We start from the raw sequence: 22,384 nt of genomic DNA, 5'->3' as shown, positions 1-22,384 counted from the left end.
AGATGAACAATTTTAATGGGTGTAGTGGAAGACAGGTCTCAAAGAGAAGATTAAGAGTGGGATTTGTATTTTATGGGAACAGACATAAGCACAAATCAGCAGTGGAACAGATTATCTGCACAAACACATATATAGGAGTCACAGAGGGGCTGTTGGCTCTGTGAGTAATGGTGGCAAACATCAGTTATTTCCACACAGACTCAGCATCACTGCAAGATGTCCTCTGTTCCACTCCCACCCTTGTGCAGCATTGGGATCAGTTCAGGAGGTTAGTCAATACCAAAGTAGGTTCAAGAGACCAAGCAGCCTTCTGCTTATAATTCCCTTGCTCAAATGTCCTATGAAATCAACATCTGACAGTTTTGATCAAGTATTATTACATAACAGATAGCTCCTAACACAAAAATAGTTAATCAATTATTCATAACAAAAATCAATTCACTAAAAGCAGTAGCTCATGTTAATACTTTGTAAAAAGTACTATTTCATACTAAAGTGGCATGCAAAATTTGGGCACCCCGGTCAAAATTTGTTACTGTGAATAGTTAAGTGAGTAGAAGATGAACTGATCTCCAAAAGTCATAAAGTTAAAGATGAAACATTCTTTTCAATATTTTAAGCAAGATTAGTGTATTATTTTTGTTTTGTACAATTTTAGAGTGGAAAAAAAGGAAAGGAGCACCATGCAAAAGTTTGGGCACCCCAAGAGATTTGAGATCTCAGATAACTTTTACCAAGGTCTCAGACCTTAATTAGCTTGTTAGGGCTATGGCCTGTTCACACTCGTCATTAGGAAAGGCCAGGTGATGAAAATTTCAAAGCTTTATAAATATCCTGACTCCTCAAACCTTGTCGCAACAATCAGCATCCATGGGCTCTTCTAAGAAGCTGCCTAGCACTCTGAAAATTAAAATAAATTATGCTCACAAAGTGGAAGAAGGCTATAAGAAGATAGCAAAGCGTTTTCAATTAGCCGTTTCCTCAGTTCATAATATAATTAAGAAATGGCTGTTAACAGGAACAGTGGAGGTCAAGTTGAGGTCTGGAAGACCAAGAAAACTTTCTCAGACAACTGCTCATAGGATTGCTAGAAAGGCAAATCAAAACCCCGTTTCACTGCAAAAGACCTTCATGAAGATTTAGCAGACTCTGGAGTGGTGGTGCACTGTTCTACTGTGCAGCGCCACCTCCACAGATATGTAATGGATACAAAGGAGGCCGTGTATATAGCAGTGATGCTCACAGAAATGGAACTCGCAGGGCGGGAGTGCAGTGTTTGGGTGACCGCCGTCACAAACAAGACAATTTCTTATGTTCTTTTTGTGGAGTGGGTGGTCTTGTCATCTCCAACCTATACTCAGGTGGTCATGAGGTGTCCTGGTTTTCCCTGCAGGTTTAAGCCTTGGGAATTCGTTGCTTGGATCAGCTACCAGTTGGTCATGCTTGTGGTAAGCCAAAGATGCTATAGAGAAATGAGCTGTCATTCGCAAGTATGGTCTGTGGCATTCCAGTAAAGGCTGCTGAATTTTGTGCAGGAATGTGAGTCTTTCCAGGTAATTCTTGGAGACAATCATCAGGCGTTAGGACGGGTCATTCGGACATCTAAAAAAAAGACACTAATGTTAAAATACTGTATTCTAGTGTTTAATTTTAAATTGATAACTCAATATAAAACTTACAAAAACAGTTGTGAAATCATTCAATTATATGCAGGAATGAATTCAAACATAGGAAGGCCATTCCCAGCCCAGGTAAAGTCTTCCTCTTGCTGCCTGGGAACTGTGCTGACATTGAGAGCACTGTCCCTTGTAACTCCTGACAAAGTTGCACTCCAACTCCTCGCTTATGGGTAACATGCTGGATCTTTCCACTGCAATCTCTTTGTACATCAAGAGTAAATAATACTTCCAAATCTTCTCATGAAAATCGTGGATAATCGTGCAGATAACAGGACGAGACTTTTCCACTCACAAAGCTAGTGGACCCAGATACGAGGCTTATAAGTAACACTGAAGAATTTGCAACCAAATTCAGTCAGAGATGATTCTGAGATCCCGGCCATCATGTAGTTATTTAGCTAAATTACACCATTGTGATATCAGGAATGTTTTATGCACTGGATACCAGAGATAAAAGCTATGGAGCCAGATGGCATCCCAGCAGTAGTACAGAAAGTTGTACAGATTTTCTTGCCTCTAGTCAATATTCAAGATTGCTTAAAGTCACTTCCTGTAAACAGTTGTAAGGAGAACAAAATAATTGTTAGCCTGGACCTAATGCAGCTCCAAAAAAAGGCCACAAAAGATAAGATTCCAGATTCATCTAGGTGTACACTTCAGTTACCAGTGCAGAGAGTCTATGAACCAAGTGCCAGTAAACATGATTGATAGAGATAGATACTCGATGGTCTGCGTGGACGTGGTAGACTGAAGAGTCTGCCTCTGTGTCATATAACTATATTGCCATAATATAAAAATATCCAATTAATTAGCCTGCAAAACAGCATGGGAGAAAACCAAAGCATCTACGGGAAACCCACACAGGCACAAATAGAACATGCAGACTCCACACAGGCAGTAATAGAGATCAGGACTGAACCTAGATCGCTGGACCAGTGAAGGAGCAGCACTGCCCATTGTGAGGGCCAAAAAGGGAACATTTCACACTGGATTAAAATTCTACAGGTAAAATATAAACAATCCAATGCTGGCATTTGTGAACCACAGAAGAATGTTCATCTTGTCGCGTACTTAGGAAAGATATGAATGCCAGTCAGTATTCCAAATCAAACCAAACATGCAACAAAGTTCAAAAGTAGAGACAGCTGAGATTCTATGTGATACCTCAGTTTGCATGTTTCTGTTTTAAGTGGTTATATATATTTATATATGTATATATTATATATAAATATTTGTATATAATGATAACATGGTGCAATTTCAAAGATTTTAACACCAAAAGGATCTCCTTTTTAAAAAGTAAGTTATGTATCTATTTAAACAAGGCATTTAAAAATATTTATTGCAGCTTGTTTGATTTTCATCAGATTAAGCTAGAAGATGAAGACTTGTAAATAATTTCCAATCATATTTTCAACTGTCACATTTCCTTAGTAATTCAGATATTGTAAATGAATTGCATTAATTGTTTCTGGCCTTATATGTCATATTTTCTATCTTATGAAATACTGAAGAAAAAGCGGGACTTCGTCTACAAATACAATGTCAAGTGGAGGAGACGTGTTGAATTAGGAAGATATGGGATCAAGACCTTTCCAAGATTTAGAAGATTTCTTGCAAGTGACTGAGCAAAAGTTAAATATTATTTCTTTGTAACTACAAAACATAAAAGAATAAAGAAAAATATACACACAAGTGCTCCTCTATCACTTTAGCTCTCAGCTTGGATGATACAAGAACTCTCAATCCCAACATAAGGCGACCCCAGTCATCCTAGTGCTGGTTAAAATGGGGGAACTAGAGTTTCTGCTGCATATTCCAGCCATTTGAGTGCCCATGTAGACCTGAGACAGTGTGGGGTCTTTCCTGGTTTCCCTTTGGATCATCTCTGCTGTAATAGGGAGATTGTCGATTTGCGACAGGGAGAATATGTCAAGAGGATTGTCCTCCTGTAACTTTTCAGGTATATCTTTATCCAGGGTAAATGCTACAATCCGTCAGCATTTCCATGATTAGTTATCCTCTTGAATTCGATCTTGTAATTGTGTCCTCCAATAAAGAACCCATCTCTGCATTTGTGCTGCTGCTACTTCTGTTGATTGAAAATGGACACGAGTGGTTGATGATCAGTGATGAGAGTAAACTCTCTCCCATACAGGTGCTGGTTGAAATGTTTTACACCCCAATTGCTGTCAATCTGTGCATAATTTTTTCTCTACAGCAGTAAGGGAATGTGATGCAAGGGCTATGGAGTGTTCACATCCATCATTCATAACGTGTGTCATGACTATACCTATACTATAATACGATGTGCCAAAGGCTTGCTTTGCTGGGTGATGTGGGTTATAACATGAGAGTACAGTGTCTGATGTCACCATTTCCTCGGTCTTTTTGAAAGCTACCTCACTGCTTTGTCCATTGCCATTTCTTCCTGTTGTAGTAATGAGTTCAAGAGGTGGAGCACAGTAGCCAGGTTTGGCAGGAATCTGTTATAGTAATTGACAAATTCTAAAAAAGACCTCGACAATGACATGTCCTTTGGCCTGGGGTAGCCACCGCTGCTTGAATTTTCTAAAGCACACTTGGGTAATTTTGTACGATAATTGTGTGGCCACAGTAAATGATGAATGGTTTAAAGAATTAATGCATGCTCTGAGCCCATAATCTTCAAACTTTTTAATGTTATCTTGAGTTTTTGGAGATGTTCCTTGTCATCCTTATCAGTAACACTGAGTGTCGGGACAGCCTTGCAGCACCTGGTCCATAGAATCTGGCCATCGAGTAGGAGCAGATGCTACTCCAAAAGTAAGCCTACTGTAGTGATAAAGCCCGTTGTGAGTGTTGCTAGTGAGAAACAATTTAGACTCTTCTTCTATCTCCAGCTGTAGGAAGGCTACAATATTATTAAGGCCACTGCTAGAAACGACATCTGAACTGTAGTCTATCTAGGAACAGGGAATCACCAATTACATCTTCTGACTATTCATACAACTATGTTTATTCAGGAATGCTGTCTTTTTCACTTTATGCTCTTATTACAACTAAAACTTCAAAGCCTTAAGTTTAAAATGTAACTGAGTATTTATTATTAAAAAAAATCTCAGAATTCAGTTATGAAGCCGAAAGTCTGTGCAATTACTAATTTAATACCAGACCATTGTCAGAAGAGACACCACACAACAGCCACATCATTAATACACAAATTATGTCATAACTTATTTAATTGATAAATAATCATAAAAGAAAGGAAATCCAGGCTCTGTGAGCAACAGACCACTTTGTTTTCTCTATGGATCATACTAACCTGAGCAGTAACACTTACCGAATCATGAAGTATTTTGCAAAAGCAAGCAACAAAATTGCTATCATCACCAAAGGAATCAGGATCGTAAGGTAATTCCTTTTATCTGAAAACAGTTTATAGAAATTAATGAGATAAATATACCATTCAGCTTCTTATGGTCAAGTGCACCACACATTTAGTTCAATAATATGGTTGTCCTCAAGCTCCTACTAAAAGATTAGTTTTTCCAATGGCTTGCTTTTCAAAAGTAGTTTTATATTTTGCTTTTCCTTTGATCTGTGGTTCCATATCTTAAAAACACATTGTATCAATGAACATTAACTGTTATTTAGGCAGCATATGTGGGAAGACTGACAGAATTAATAGTTTCGACTCAGCGGAATTCATCAGAGCTCTAAGGTTAACTCAGTATGTCTTACCACAGGCGCTGCCTGACCTGCTAAATACTTCTCCTTCTCCAGCCTTGTATCCCTTTTGCCAATCAACTTCCCAGCTCTTGGCTTCATTCCTCCCCCTCCTGTCTTCTCCTATCATTTCGGGTCTCTCCCTCCCCCCTACCCATCCCACTTTCAAATCTCTTACTATCTCTTTTTTCCCACTAGTCCTGACGAATGGTCTCGACCAGATGCTGCCTGGCCTGCTGCGTTCCACCAGCATTTTGTGTATGCCATTGGACCTTCTTTTTTGCTCAAAATGGAACAAACTGCTAGAAAAGGGGAATCTTTTTCTGTGAAAGATAAGCTTCACGCACTTGACGCGATCAAGACTAAAAGTCAAACTCAAGTTGCAAGAGACCTCGGGATACCGGAATCAATACTTCGTGGCTGGAAATCACAGAGAAAAGTTTCGTGTGTCGCTTTGCTGGAGACCCAGGAGGTGGAACACATAAAAACCTCCAACTCAGAAGCATTCTCGATTTCGCTCGCAGCCAGCGACATGCTACGTTCAAGCAAGGAACTCTCAATCACTTTTTAAAGAAATAAACTGTAAATGATGATTGTTAATATTCTTGAATGTTTTTATTTATTGTTTTGTGTATTAAAAAGCTTTACTAAAAAATAATTTGTGCGTTAATTTCTACAGTGACAACACCCCTGATTTAGTACAACCCCACATTTTTCGCGATGACATTTTATGGACACAAATGATTGTGTTATAATGGGGTTTCACTGTATTTCCAGCATTTTCTATTTTTATTTCAGTTTTCTTGCACCTGCAGTTTCTGATTTGATTGTCAGTGATTCTTTTTCCTCATTTATGGTTAAATTCTGCTAAATATTATAAATAAAGATCTTGAGGATTAGTTTTATTTGTCACACATACTGTACATCAAAATGTAGTGAGATGTGTCCTCTGGGCCAGATCAAATCAGTGAGGATTGTGCTGCGCAGTCCACAAGTGTCAATGTATCAAGTCCACAACTCACAATCCATAAATGTACATCTTTGGAATGTGGGAGGAAACCGGAGCACTTAGGAAACCCACGTGGTCACGGGGAGAATGTACTAACTCCTTGTAGACAGGGGTGAGAATTGAAACAGAATTAGCGCTATAAGGCGATGCACTAACCGCTTAATATTGCTTTAATTGCTGAAAAAAATTCCCTGCTTCCTGATTAGTAGTAAAAGTTCACATCCTTGGTATCAACTGCAAAGACAATATTATGTAAAAGATCAACGTCCAATTTCTCACCGTTCAGATTTCTGGTGTTACACGAGTTGATCGATATCTCACTGCTGGATGCATTACTGATGGGATTTTTTGCAATGCACCTGTACTTATGCTGTTCGTCTTCAGTAGCACAGTCTATCACAAGAATTGTGTTTGTATACGTCTCGATGATGACTCCAGATAAGGATATTTTTTCCCAGTAAATCATGACTGCCGTTCCATTGGAGATGGAGCAATTCAAAGTGATATTTGGTGCATTCTGACCATGGCTTGAAGTCTTTGCTGCAGGTTGAGAAACTGGTTCTGAAATATAAAAATGTAAGAGGATTTTTAAATGCTGTTGTAATTATTTGATATGCTTATTTTCCTGAAAAATGCCACACATTACTACACAACTGAATGTTTTTCTTTTAAGTTTTGTGTTATAAAGTTATTAACCTCAGGGCCTACAATACTGAATAGAAAAGCCAATGAGAACAACATTAAACAGGTTGATATGCTGGACCAAGTTGTGTACATGGATGTGCTGGAACTATTCAAAAACATTCGGTTAGATGTCCCCAGTGCCAGACAGGATACATCCCAGGTTACTACAGGAAGCAAGGGTAAAGTTTGCTGGACTCTAGTGATGATCTTTGCGTCCTCACTGGCCACAGAAGACTGGAGGGAGCAAAATGCAATTCCTTTTTTCATGGAAGGCAATAGGGAAAATCCTGGGTATACAGAACACTTTCATTTTATGTCAGTGGTGAGAAAACTATTGGAAGAGGATCCTTAGAAATAGGTTCTATAGCATCTGGAGAAGCACAGTCTGATTTTGGATATCAGCATGGATTTGTGAGGGACAGGTTTGTGCTTTGGGAGTATGATGAAATTCTTTGAGGCAGTGAGAAAACAAATTGATGAAGGTAGAACAGTTGACAGGGTTCTTCATAGAAGGCTTACTTAGAAAGCATGGGATCCAGGGATGCTTGGGAGCATGAATGCAGAAATGGTAGTAGGTGGAATTTATTCTGCCTGGAGGTTAATGGCCAGTGGTGCTCTACAGGGTTATGTTCCCAGCTCCTTCTGATTTTTATAAATCATTTGGATGAGGATGTAGAAGAGTGAGTTTGTAAGTTTGCAGATGACACGAGGGATGGTGGCGTTGTGGATTGTGTAGAAGATTGTCACTGGTAACAATAAGACATTGATAGAATGCAGAGCTGGACTGAGAAGAGGCAGATAGAATTCAATCCAGAAAAGTGTGAAGTGTTAGACTTTGGAAGATCAGACATTAACACAGAATGCAAGGTTAATGGCACGCTTCTTAGCAGTGTGGTGGAACTGAGAGATCTTGGGGTCCACATCCATAGATCCTCAAAGGTGTCACACAATTTGTTTGAGTGGTTAAGAAGGCATAAGTTGTGTTGGCATTCACTGGTCGGGGGATTGAGTTCAGCAGCCTTGAGGTAATGTTGCAGCTTCATAAAACTAGTCAAACCATATTTGAGTATAGTGTTCAGTTCTGATTTTCTTTTTATGGGAAGGATGTTGAAGGTTCAGAGTGTGCAAAGGAGATTTACCAGGATGCTGCCTGGAGTCGGGATCATGTTTTATGTAGATAGCTTATGTGGATGGGTTACCCATAGCCCTCTATTTTTCTTAGCTCCATGTACCTATCCAAAGGTCTCTTAAAAGACCCTATCATAACCGCCTCCACCACCATTACCGGCAGCCCATTTCACGCACTCACCACTCTCTGTGTAAAAAACTTACCCCTGACATCTCCTCTGTACCTACTCCCAAGCACCTTAAACCTGTGCCCTCCTGTGGCAGCCACTTCAGCCCTGGAAAAAAAAGCCTCTGACTATCCACACGATCAAAGCCTCTCATCATCTTATACACCTCTATCAGGTCACCTCTCATCCTCCGTCGCTCCAAGGAGAAAAGGCCAAGTTCACTCAACTGGTTCTCATAAGGTGTGCTCCCCAATCCAGGTAATGTCCTTGTAAACCTGCTCTGCATCCTTTCTATGGTTTCCACATCCTTCCTGTAGTGAGATGACCAGAACTGAGCACAGTACTCCAAGTGGGATCTGACCAGGGTCCTATAGAGTTGCAACATTACCTCTCGGCTTCTGAATTCAATTCCACGATTGATGAAGACCAACACACCGTATGCCTTCAACCGCAGAGTCAACCTGCACAGCTGTTTTGAGCGTCCTATGGGATCAGACGCCAATATCCCTCTGATCCTCCATACTGCCAAGAGTCTTACCATTAATACTATATTTGCTATCATATTTGACCTACCAAAATGAACCACTTCACAATTATCTGGGTTGAACTCCATCTGTCACTTCTCAGCCCAGTTTTGCATCCTATCAATGTCCCGCTGTAACCTCTGACAGCCCTTCACACTATCCACAACACCTCCAACCTTCGTGTCATCAGCAAACTTACTAACCCATCCTTCCACTTCCTCATCCAGGTCATTTATAAAAATTCGAAGCAAGAAGGCTGCAAGTGGAACAGCTACAGATTTTCGGAGCGAAGGGATTTTATACTCGGGGTAAACGAGAGGTAAGACTGCGCAGGCACATGACGTCAGCCGGTAGAGCGGGAAAAGTTTAAAAAGAAGACTGCCATATCCAGCGGGCAGCTGAGTGAGAGGGCAGCAGAGTGATAGGGGTTTGACTCAACGGGCTTAGGCGGTGACAGGATGAGGCGAGGTAGGTTTACCTGTGTTAATTGTGGAAAGCAAGTACAGTGGAATGCAAAAGTTTGGGCACCCCGGTCAGAATTTCTGTTACTGTGAATAGCTAAGCGAGTAAAAGATGACCTGATTTCCAAAAGGCATAAAATTAAAGATGAGACATTCCTTTAATATTTTAAGCAAGATTACTTTTTTATTTCCATCTTTTACAGTTTCAAAATAACAAAAAGGAAAAGGACCCAAAGCAAAAGTTTGGGCACCCTGCATGGTCAGTACTTAGTAACACCCCCTTTGGCAAGTATCACAGCATGTAAACACTTTCTGTCGCCAGCTAAGAGTCTTTCAATTCTTGTTTGGGGGATTTTTGCCCATTCTTCCTTGCAAAAGGCTTCTAGTTCTGTGAGATTCTTGGGCCATCTTGCATGCACTGCTCTTTTGAGGTCTATCCACAGATTTTCGATGATGTTTAGGTTGGGGGACTGTGAGGGCCATGGCAAAACCTTCAGCTTGCGTCTCTTGAGTTAGTCCATTGTAGATTTTGAGGTGTGTTTAGGATTATTATCATGTTGTAGAAGCCATCCTCTTTTCATCTTCAGCTTTTTTTTTTACAGACGGTGTGATGTTTGCTTCCAGAATTTGCTGGCATTGAATTGAATTCATTCTTCCCTCTACCAGTGAAATGTTCCCCGTGCCACTGTCTGCAAAACAAGCCCAAAGCATGATCAATCTACCCTCGTACTTAACAGTTGGAGAGGGGTTCTTTTCATGAAATTCTGCACCCTTTTTTCTCCAAACATACCTTTGCTCATTGCGGTCAAAAAGTTCTATTTTGACTTCAGCAGTCCACAGGACTTGTGTCCAAAATGCATCAGGTTTGTTTAGATATTCCTTTCCAACCTTCTGACGCTGTATTTTGTGGTGAGGACGAGGAAAGGTTTTCTTCTGATGACTCTTCCATGAAGGTCATATTCGTGCAGGTGTCACTGCACAGTAGAACAGTGCACCACCACTCCAAAGTCTGCTAAATTTTCCTGAAGGTCTTTTGCAGTCAAATGGGGGTTTTGATTTTACTTTCTAGCAATCCTACGAGCAGTTCTCTTAGAAAGTTTTCTTGGTCTTCCAGACCTCAACTTGACCTCCACCATTCCTGTTAACCGCCATTTCTTAATTACATTATGAACTGAGGAAATAGCTACCTGAAAATGCTTTGCTATCTTCTTATAGCCTTCTCCCTCTTTGTGGACATTAATTATTTTAATTTTCTGCATGCTAGGTAGTTGCTTAGAGGAGCCCATGGCTGCTGATTGTTGGGACAAGGTTTGAGGAGTCAGGGAATTTATAAAGCTTTGAAATTTGCATCCCCTGGCCTTTCCTAACCATGACTGTGAACAAGCCATAGCCCTAACAAGCTAATTAAGTTCTGAGACCTTGGTAGAAGTTATCTGAGATCTCAAATCTCTTGGGGTGCTCGAACTTTTGCATGGTGCTCCTTTCCTTTTTTCCCCACTGTAAAACTGTACAAAACAAAAATAATACACTAATTTTTCTTAAAATATTGAAAAGAATGTTTCATCTTTAACTTTATGACTTTTGGATATCAGTTCATCTTCTACTTACTTAACTATTCACAGTAACAGAAATTTTGACCAGGGTGCCCAAACTTTTGCATGCCACTGTATGTGTGTGAGGACGGTTTTCTGTGCTCGGTTTCAGATGTGGGAAGTCCTGGAGTCTCCCAGCCTCCCGGACGGCCATATCTGAACCCATTGCGTCAAGCTGCAGCTCCTAAGGGACCGCGTTAGGGAACTGGAGTTGCAGCTCGATTACCTTCATCTGGTCATGGACAGCGAGGAGGTGATGGAAAGGAGGTATAGGTAGACGGTCACACTGGGGCCATGGGAGACAGACAAGTGGGTAACAGTCAGGAGAGGGAAGGGGAAGAGTCAGGTACCAGAGAGTACCCCTGTGGCTATACCCCTTGACAATAAGTATTCAGGTTTGAGTACTGTTGGGGGGGGGGGGACAGTGACTGTGCCTCTGGCATAGAGTTGGCCCTGCGGCTCAGATGGATAGGAAAAGGAAGAGAAAGGCAGCAGTGATAGGGGACTCTATAGTTAGGGGTCAGACAGGCGATTCTGTGGACGCAGGAAAGAAACTCGGATGGTAGTTTGCCTCCCAGGTTCCAGGGTCCAAGATGTTTCAGATCATGTCCAAGACATGCTGCAGTGGGAGGAAGAACAGTCAGGGGTTGTGGTACATATTGGTACCAATGACATAGGTAGGAAAAGGGAAGAGTCCTGAAAATATACTACAGGTTGTGAGGAAGGAATTTGAGAAGCAGGACCGCAAAGGTAGTAATCTCAGGATTACTGCTTGTGCCATGCGACAGTGAGTATAGGAATAGAATGAGGTGAAGGATAAATGCGTGGCTGAGAGATTGGAGCAGTGGGCAGGGATTCAGATTTCTGGATCATTGGGACCTCTTTTGGGGCAGGTGTGACCTGTACAAAAAGGACAGGTTGCACTTGAATCCCGGGGGACCAATATCCTAGCGGGGAGGTTTACTAAGGCTACTGGGGAGAGTTTAAACTAGAAATGTTGGGGGGGTGGGAACCGAACTGAAGAGACTGAGGAAGAGGCAGTTGGCTCACAAATAGAGAAAGCTTGTAGACAGTGTGTGAGGGAGGATAGGCAGGTGATATAGAAGGGATGCGCTCAGACTGACGGTTTGAGATGTGTCTATTTTAACGCAAGGAGCATTGTGAACAAAGCTGATGAGCTTAGAGCTTGGATCAGTACTTGGAGCTATGATGTTGCGGCCATTACAGAGACTTGGATGGCTCAGGGACAGGAATGGTTACTTCAAGTGTCGGGTTTTAGATGTTTCAGAAAGGACAGGGAGGGAGGCAAAAGAGGTGGGGGCGTGGCAATGTTGATCAGAGATAGTGTCACAGATGCAGAAAAGGTGTACGTCATGGAGGAATTGTCTACGGATCTCTGTGGGTGGAGGTTAGGAACAGGAAGGGGTCAATAACTTTACTGGGTGTTTTTTAATAGGCTGCCCAATAGTAACAGGGATATCGAGGAGCAGATAGGGAAACCGATCCTGGAAAGGTGTAATAATAACAGTTGTTGTGATGGGTGATTTTAATTTCCCAAATATCGATTGGCATCTCCCTACAGCAAAGGGTTTAGAGGGGTGGAGTTTGTTAGGTGTGTTCAGGAAGGTTTCCTGATACAATATGTAGAAAAGCCTACAAGAGACTGTACTTGATTTAGTATTGGGAAATGAACCTGGTCAGGTGTCAGATATCTCAGTGGGAGAGCATTTTGGAGATAGTGATCATAATTCTATCTCCTTTACAATAGCATTGAAGAGAGATAGGAATAGCTAAGTTAGGAAAGTGTTTAATTGGAGTAAGGGGAATTATGAGGCTATCAGACAGGAACTTGGAAGCTTAAATTGGGAACAGATGTTTTCAGGGAAAGGTATGGAAGAAATGCAGCACATGTTCAGGGGATATTTGTGTGGAGTTCTGCATGGGTACGTTCCAATGAGACAGGGAAGTTATGGTAGGGTACGGGAACAGTGGCGTACAAAGGCTTTAATAAATCTAGTCAAGAAGAAAAGAAAAGCTTAAAAAAAGGTTCAGAGAGCAAGGTAATGTTGGAGATCTAGAAGATTATAAGGCTAATAGGAAGGAGCTTAAGAAGGAAATTAGGGGAGCCAGAAGGGGCCATGAGAAGGCCTTGGCGGGCAGTATTAAAGAAAACCCCAAAGCATTCTACAAGTATGTGAAGAGCAAGAGGATAAAATGTGAAAGAATAGGACCTATCAAGTGTGACAGTGGGAAAGTGTGTATGGAACCGGAGGAAATAAAAGAGGTACTTAATGAATACCTTAGTTCAGTATTCACTATGGAAAAGGATCTTGGTGATTATAGTGATGACTTGCAGCTGACTGAAAAGCTTGAGCATGTAGATATTAAGAAAGAGGATGTGCTGGAGCTTTTGGAAAGCATCAAGTTGGATAAGTCGCCGGGACCAGATGAGATGTATCCCAGGCTACAGTGGGAGGCGAGCAAGGAGATTGCTGAGCCTCTGGCGATGATCTTTGCATCATCAATGAGGACGGGAGAGGTTACAGAGGATTGGAGGGTTATGGATGTTGTTCCTTATTCAATGAAGGGAGGAGAGATGGCTCAGGAAATTATAGGCCAGTGAGTCTTCCTTCAGTGGTTGGTGTGCTGATGGAGAAGATCCTGAGAGGTAGGAATTATGAACATTTGGAGAGGTATAATATGATTAGGAATAGTCAGCATGGCTTTGTCAAGGGCAGGTTCTGCCTTACGAGCCTGATTGAATTTCTTGAGGATGTGACTAAACACATTGATGAAGGCAGAGCAGTAGATGCGGTGTATATGGATTTCAGCAAGGCATTTGAAAAGGTACCCCATGCAAGGTTTATTGAGAAAGTAAGGAGGCATGGGATCCAAAGGGGCATTGCTTTGTGGATCCAGAACTGGTTTGCCCACAGAAGGAAAAGATTAGTTGTAGATGGGTCATATTCTGAATGGAGGTTGGTGACGAGTGGTGTGCTTCAGGGATCTGTTCTGGGACCCTTACTCTTGCTTCTTGTGGCACAGATTGTGGTTTCACATGCTGTCACAGTAGCCTGGGTGAGTAACATCTCGCTACACCCTGCACTCTGAAGGCAGAGATTGCTGCGTTCTCTAGGAATTCTGCACTGAACTTAATATTACAGAATGAGCTGCAAACCTCCACATTTCTGACTCGATTGAGAGAAGGTTGCTAGGCCTAGGGCACAGTCTGAGGAACTGAAGAAGTGATATTCTAGGGATGAATGATGGACCACCAACATCTAAAATATCCCCAATCATTGGGAGAATTTCTCCATTAACAGCCATCAACTTTGATCTTATTCAGGCTCTTTAAGGGCACACTTAGCGAAATGCTTTCTTGCTGTCAAGGGCCATCACACAGCTCACTTCTGCTCTTCATATAGTTGACCTCGACCAAGGACTGGATCTTGAAAATACTTAACTTCCTAAAGATGCTGGAACTATAAAAAGTTCGAGGAATGAATACTTACCAAAGACTTGAACCGTGAAAGCACTTTGATCATGGTTTTTCAGTTCTACCCCATAGTAGTCGGTTCGTACTTGATACTCTCCACTGTCGCTGACTTGTATATCATATAACACCACCGATCCATTTTTGATTGTAGCTCTGTGTTGATATTGTGGATGTACAATATGCAGATTGTCTGGATTATTGGATTTCCATATTAAAATTTTAAAGAGTTGTGGAAATGTTAATTTAAAGGTAACATCGTACTGATCTTCATTGCTTTGGTACTCTATGGGGAACATCACGGTTTGTCCTGCAGCAGCATTAGTGAGAGTGCCAGGTCTGGCATACAGAGCCCCTCTGCACACCAAAATTAAATGGAAGACTGGAAAATAAACATAAATTCATAAGTAAGGTACTGTAAATTAAGGATTGTCAACCATGATCAACCAGTTTACCTTGAAGCACCATAGTACACGGAGTAATGTGTAAGTGGTACTGAAATTTCAAGGGCTATATTCACTACACCCTGGAGCCAGCCAGCAATGGACCATTTTCCCATGCATGTTGGGTTGAGGTTCACCTGATGCCAGGCTGGGCACTAGAAATGAGCCTCAATCTGGACAAGACATCTGCTGGTCAAAGACCCACTGGCACAATGATCAACAAGGTTGGTTGAAGTACAATCCCTGCTCCAGCCCTCTTCTCCAATTGTACTCTTGGCAGAGACAGGATCATGTGTGTGAATTTGATATATTCTCAGAGAAAAAATATTGCTGCAAGAGACAGTGGTTACTGAGCGTGAATAGAAAAAAAAATTGTCCAGCTTTCTGAACAAGAGCAGAGGAAATATTTTCTCTGAGATGAAACTGTGCACAGGGTCAGAGCTGTCTCTATTTCCTGAGGAGACTGAGGTCCTTTAACATCTGCCGGATGATGCTGAGGATGTTCTACGAGTCTGTGGTGGCCAGTGCGATCATGTTTGCTGTTGTGTGCTGGGGCAGCAGGCTGAGGGTGGCAGACACCAACAGAATCAACAAAGTCATTCTTAAGGCCAGTGATGTTGTGGGGATGGAACTAGACTCTCTGACTGTGGCTTCTGAAAAGAGGATGCTGTCCAAGTTGCATGCCATCTTGGACAATGTCTCCCATCCACTACATAATGTATTGGTTGGGCACAGGAGTACATTCAGCCAGAGAGTCATTCCACCAAGATGCAACACAGAGCGTCATAGGAAGTCATTCCTGCCGGTGGCCATCAAGCTTTACAACTCCTCCCTTGGAGGGTCAGACACCCTGAGCCAATAGGCTGGTCCTGGACTTAGTTCCTGGCATAATTTTCATATTACTATTTAACTATTTATGGTTTTATTACTATTTAATTATTTATGGTGCAACTGTAACAAAACCAATTTCCCCCGGGATCAATAAAGTATGACTATAAGTATGACTATGACTATGACTATGACTATGACTAGCTTTTTGATGAAATATTTGTTGAGCATTACTTCTGAATGTCCTAAAATAAATTAGAAATACTGGAGATGTTCAGAAGTCAAGCAGAACCAACAGGAGAGAGAAAATAAAATCAGATCACTGACTTTCCTCACAGCTACAATCTAATAAAGTGGGACATGCTTGGCATTTGCACCCAGCACATGTGCTGTCTGACACTGGTGTTAGGTACATTGTCACGGAAAAGGAATTCAGAATTATCGGCAGGTCAGCAGTTTCTCGATGTGTTTGAATAATGCACAATGTGTTTTACTGATTCAAGCGTTTCTCAATTTGTACATATTACCTGAGGCAAGTTTGAACATGTTGATGTTTAATGTCTCTGAGAGATCCATGATATGTTATGCACCCATTTCCTTTATGGGATTATGAGACGGTCCTAAAAAAGATGAGAGAAATGTGAGATTCAATACTCAGTGTTGGGTTTCCAGCAAATACTAGCCACATCAGTTTGAGTAAAGCAGGTTTATGTCATCTTCTTCATCATTAAAAACACAACTTGTCGGTTCTCACTGAGGGAAGTGTAATCAAAAACAGATGATTTATTTTTGATAACTTTGTTGAAGGCTTGTAAGCTTCTGCCTCACAGCTCCCCAGAGCCCTCAGTTCAATCCTGACCTCAGGTGCTCTATGTTCCTCCCCATATCCCAAATGCAAGCAGACCAGTAGGTTAAGTAGTGAAGTTCTCATAATATGTAGGTGACTGGCAGAGTCCGAGGTGTCTGGGGGAGGGGAAGGGAAAGGGTAGATGAGAATGTGGGGCGAATTATATAAATGGGATTAAATAGGATTATTGTAAAAGGGTGGATGATGGTTAATGTAGATTTGGAGGGCCGAAGTGCCTGTTCACATACTGTACCTTTCTGTGACTCTTATGGTATATATCAGGCAAAAATATATTTAGAAATGGAAAAAAGTGGAAAATTGGTAGTAAAAGGAGTTGGGTACAGGGATAGAGGAGGTTATATGGAATGAGGTTTTGGAGTATATTAACACCTGTTCCATAAATGCCAGGCATTATTTAATACAATTTAAAATCCTACATAGACTACAGTACTCAAAAGTAAGGATTCATAAAATATTCTCAGAGGTGTCCCCAGTGTGTGAGAAATGCAAGTCCTCCGAGGCAAATCTGTTACATAGTTATGCTTTACGTCCCAGGATACAAGAGTTTTCGAAGCAAATATTGAGGTCCTATCGAAGGTACTAAAGGTTCAGATAATACCAGACCCTATTTTAATAATTTTTGGAACATCTGCGAGGTCAAATAAATTCCAGGCTACCCAGTAACAACTCCTGACCTATGGTATACTTAATGGAAAAAAACTTATACTGATGTTCTGGAAAAAGGAGGAAACTCCATCACTCAGACAATGGCTGGCTGCGTTAATGGATACTCTGCATCTAGAGAGGATAAGATACATTATCAAGGATAGACTCAAGGAATTTGAACAAATCTGGCAACCATTACTGTTGTATTTAGAAGAGACGACAGCTGAACTAAGTGTGTGTGTGGGGGGGGGGCGGGGCGCGGTAGGACCTAAACAGCACATACGGGAAGGGTGAGGGGAGGGGAGGGCTGGGAAGGGGAAAGGAGACGGGGTGATAGGGTTTCCTTTGCTTTTTGCTTGTTAACTATACATACATTCATTTGACTTTCATTATGTTGTTATAAGAAAGAAAAGAAAAAAGAAGCATTGTACTTTAGGGCATTGTTGATTGTGGTTAAGCTGATGTTGCTTCACAATAAAAACATTTGAAAGAGAAAGCACAGTAACCAGGTAATTTGAAATATTTAAGACCAATACACTAAGCTCTGAATAGCTGAGGACACAAGTGATATTGTCATCTATTTTATTGCAATTTACATTGCATATAACAAGTGCTGTAAGAAGATAAAATGTTTAAATGTGAAAACTAGGATCTATGTAGGTAGTCCCAGAAGTGAGAGATCCTAACATTGCTTGTCCTCATAGCCTGGGCACTCTGGCACTTTGACATTAACACTGCCACTAAGACACAATTGGAAATAGATGGGTGGTTCAAAAAGGAAATGGTAAACATTTTGGAGGGGCAAACACGAAGACTCCATCTTCACAGGATGGGTTTTTGGACAGGAAAGTATTCCAGCTGCTTGTCAGGGAGGGAGAATGAAAAGATAACTCCTTGAATCCTTCCTACTGAGAAAATGCTTGGAGCACAAATATTCCAACTTCCATTCTGTCAGAGGCAAATGCAAGACCTCAAAGCAGCATCCATAATAGAGTCACAGATACCTATCGATTATGCAATTATCTATGACAGAAACTACAAACAAGTCCAATCCACCCAGGCTAAGAAAGATGCTGTTCTATGTTGGATTCTACTGTCTACAAAAAAATGTTGTCACAAGGAAATCAGTGAAGCTCTCAAGGACTTTGCAAAGATAGATCATCCCACAAGTGACAATCGGGTGACTCATATTCATGCCAGCCAACAAGAATTCCAATCCATTCAATATTCCAGGCAGCATCTCTAGGAAGAGGTACAGTCGACATTTCCAGCCGAGACCCTTCGTCAGGAAGTCCTGGCGAAGTGTCTTGCCCGAAACGTCGACTGTACCATTTCCTAGAGATGCTGCCTGGCCTGCTGCGTTCACCAGCAAATTTGATGTGCGTTGCTTGAATTTCCAGCATCTGCAGAATTCCTTGTGTTACCATTCAATATTGAGTGCTTGTGACACTGCTGTCTCCATGTGTATCTTCATTGATCTCCTACCTTCATTACAGAAGTAGAGTGAGGGATATATTAGGATAAGAGAGGAGAGATCATGAAGATCATATTTCCACTTTTGCTGATGGTCCAGATCAGCTCATGGATGTCCAGTCATTTATCATGACTATACTCCCACCCAAAAGCATGGAGAGTGTCCCAACTCTGTTACAGCACTTTATCTCCATAAGGACTGGGCAGTAGTAACCTCTACCAATACCATCAAGGGCACATTAATCTACTACAGCTATATTACTGAAGTGAAGGTGTGGCTGCACAAACAGCCGGTCTCTGCTATGTAGGATTAAGAAATCAATGCAGGAGTGTATCATTCAGCTCCCAGAGAATGCTCTGCCACTCAACAATTCAGAGCTGATTTGCTCCCTCAAAAACCATCTTTGTACCTGAAACCTATATCCCTTTATTCCTTTGATATCCAGACATTTGACAATGTCTACTTTGAATGCAATCTGTGACTGATCTCCACAGCCACTGAGATAGATAATTCCAAAGCTCAGCCCAGCAGAAGGTAGAAATTTCTTCTCATTTTAGTCTTAGGTGATCCATCTTTTATGATATCATGACCCTGACTTCTTTTCTCATACAAAGATATTTTTGACATGATATCTCTCCAACAATGTAAACATTTGTCTTTCTCACAGAGGTCAAATCTCACTTTTTTAAATGCTACAGAATACATAATTACCCTCCTCAGTGTGTCCTCATATCATCCCATGAAGCAATGTGGCGTCAGGCCTTTCTGGGTTGAACGCAGCCTCCAGCATGACAGTACAGAACTCTATCACTGTACCCCAGGGACTGAGGGAGAAATGAACCCAGGTGCAGAGATCATGCAGGAGGTCAGAATGAATATTCAGACAGGTACTGTACTGGATAGTTTGACTTCCAGCACAGTTCCAAAACAAAGGCAATAATTCAAATCAAAAGGCCAGGGAGTAGTTCAGTATTAGAAACAAAAATTCAAATATGAGCAGGCGAGCAATTCCAAAAACACAACAGGCTGAATCCAAAGTTCTAAAACAAAATGGGTCCAAAATACAAAAGCAAAAAGCCAAGGACAAAAAGACACTCCAAAGGATCACAGCATTTGGATTACCAAAGAGACACAGTATCAAGTGTTGCCTCAAGGACTTCCAGTGGCCGACTGTGGATGGACCCCAAAGTCCTGACAACGTGGTGAGTCCACTCCCTCTACATCCCTCATCCTGCTTCTGCTCTGAACTGTTGTTCACTGTGAAGAACTGTTGAGGTCATTCTAGGAGAAGGTCAGATTTACTACCTGAAGCTCTTCAAATTTTATTTCATATTCAAAGTATTGGTTTATATGTCTACTTTTATGTGTTCCCACACTTAGCGGTCTTCAGGGAAATGAGTGTGTTAATTGTTTGGCTAAAAAAAGCTGTCAGATGTTCAACTGTGGATGTAGTCCTTCCAGCTGCAAAATCAGAAGCTAAGAGCTTGGTGGGTTAAGAATTAGGGGATTAGAGTAAGACTTGGGGGATAATGACATAAGGGGAGTTAGCTTTACAAAATACATAAAACTGTTGGATAGATGGGAGAAGCAGGTAGAACAAGAAGGGAAGGAATTATATTGACTCGACTTTGAATTGGGTATTCTACGCTTAACTATTCCTTATATCTTGTTGGAAAACATCACTCTGGGCTGTGTAGGTTTTGTCATTATTATGAAACAGTTGAACACATGCTTTTACAGTGTATATAAGGTTGAACGAAAGCAAATACTGGAAGCACTACTATCTTTGAGGGTTGACAGTTTTCATTTTAAAACTAAGTTTTGGAAACATTTAATTCACAGTATTGTCTTTAATTATTTACAGTCTACAGGGCTTTCTGAGCTAACCTAGTTTTCATTTGATAAAGAACTACAGTACTAGTAACTCTCTACAACTACACTCCAGTCCAGTTGGTGGCGGTAATGCATCTTTTTAAATTAGACCGCCAACCGCCATCAAAAGTCAGAATTGTAATTCAAGATTATTGAGCAAATTTAATATTCCTCGCCGCCTTTCTGCGATTTGAGCTCTGAGCTACGCGTCGCTTCACGTTTCCTTTTCCCGCTAAACTGTTTGCACCGGTGAAGTCAGTGTACAATCTCCTGAAGCGTGGAGAATATTCTTTCCCATAAGGTTTCTAACCTGGTGAGAATTCTCGTTTGTATTTTTATATCAGATTTCCAACATTTGTAGTTTTTGTTTTCAATTCAAGGTTTATTTGTGGACTGAGTTTTTTTTTGCACCGCGTACCCACCGCTGCCTCCCTGGTGCGGGGACTGCACTTGTCGCTTTGAGTGGAAACAACTTTCTAAGCGTCTGGACTGCTGATCAGTTAATATCCATGTTGCTCTCAAAATGGGTATTTTTCTATTACCTGGTCGCACCCTCCCCTCTATTCAATAACACATTAACATTTTTCTACGCCTCGCTCTCACCTCATTCTGCACATAAGTAGACTCTGATGAAACAACAATGAATCCCCTCTCGGCCTACCCCATACCTAATTACTGTATGACCGTGATGAACTGAAACATTCCTTCTGTCAGCGGGAGCTGGAACAACGTCCCAATGGCGGCCTCTCTGAATCCAGCCCTAACACTTCCTCTGTTTCAGTCCAGGTTGGACTGATTCCTGCCTCTACATGAATGAGAACCAGTCTCCGCACTCACCTAATTCCCAGGGTTTTTGCAATTCGAGCGCCGTTTACACCAGCCCTTTCAATCCTTGTCCGTCAAGAAAGTAGTTTTAAAAAGTTCGCGAAAAGTCCTTAACTCCTGGGCATGCTGCCAAAAATCGCAGGATCCATTTGGAGGTGATCTTTGCTGCATACGTTGCAGTTTTTTTTAAACTTTGTTTGTTATTCCACTAATCGACTAATTTGTTTGCTATTCCACAGCGGTCATGCTGTTTTTCATCATTTCAATGCCACTCCTTAATAAAGGTCATATATCAATGGTCATCAATACATTGATGCTGCTGAAGACCTTGTGTCATCGGATTCAAACCCCACTCTGAATATTTACTCTACAAAGAGACCCGGTGCAGGTTATAAGATTGCGGGCTGCTCGATTTGTCATGCACACAGCGGGCTGAACATCAGGTAACCCAAAACAGTCTGTAGTTTACTTCAAATTTGTTTCTTAAAACTATCCTAGTTCTAAAGAGCAGACAGACCAACATTGAATTCGCAAGTTAGCTAGCCGGTGGCACATTCCATTCCGCTGGAGATCCGTCTGCAGTTTCTGCCCTTACGGTATTCCCTGATGTTTGGGAAAATAAGCAAAAAAACACCTGCTAGATGAACTCAGCAGTTCATGCAGCCCTATTGCTGCCAATCATAGATTCTATGCCAACCTTCTTGAGTAAAAACGGGTCGTTCCAGTTTGTTCTGTGATTCAGTATGCTCATAACTAAATTAATCACAACTACATTATGGTATTCCCTGATGTTTAGGCAAATAAGCACAAAAAACTGCCAGGGTAATTCAGCAGGTCAAGCCAATTATAAATGCTATGCCGACCTTCTTTCTCCGACATGAGCGTCAGGTCATTCCAGTTTATTCTGTAATTCAATAGATTCATAACTAAATTAATCACAGCTGCATTCTATCTAGCTGCCTTGACTCTATATCCTTTTATACA

The 22,384-nt window shown here is 41.3% G+C and overlaps 1 protein-coding gene across 1 annotated transcript; it reads right to left on the bottom strand.

Annotated features, from left to right (window-relative positions):
* Nucleotides 1–32: 32 nt before the first annotated feature.
* On the bottom strand, nucleotides 33–21,540 carry LOC134345409 (hepatic and glial cell adhesion molecule-like). The gene is made up of 6 exons (XM_063046028.1): nucleotides 21,413–21,540; nucleotides 16,244–16,336; nucleotides 14,465–14,827; nucleotides 6,676–6,957; nucleotides 5,002–5,086; nucleotides 33–1,602 (listed from the first exon to the last, which is right to left on the bottom strand). Exons 2-6 carry the CDS (start codon nucleotides 16,290–16,292, stop codon nucleotides 1,581–1,583), a joined length of 801 nt encoding a protein of 266 aa, XP_062902098.1. The 5' UTR covers nucleotides 16,293–16,336; nucleotides 21,413–21,540; the 3' UTR covers nucleotides 33–1,580.
* Nucleotides 21,541–22,384: the final 844 nt, after the last annotated feature.

This window comes from Mobula hypostoma, chromosome 4 (genome assembly GCF_963921235.1).
Source record: "Mobula hypostoma chromosome 4, sMobHyp1.1, whole genome shotgun sequence".
NCBI classification, from domain to species: Eukaryota; Metazoa; Chordata; class Chondrichthyes; order Myliobatiformes; family Myliobatidae; genus Mobula; species Mobula hypostoma.
This window is presented reverse-complemented; position numbering and strand designations above follow the sequence as displayed.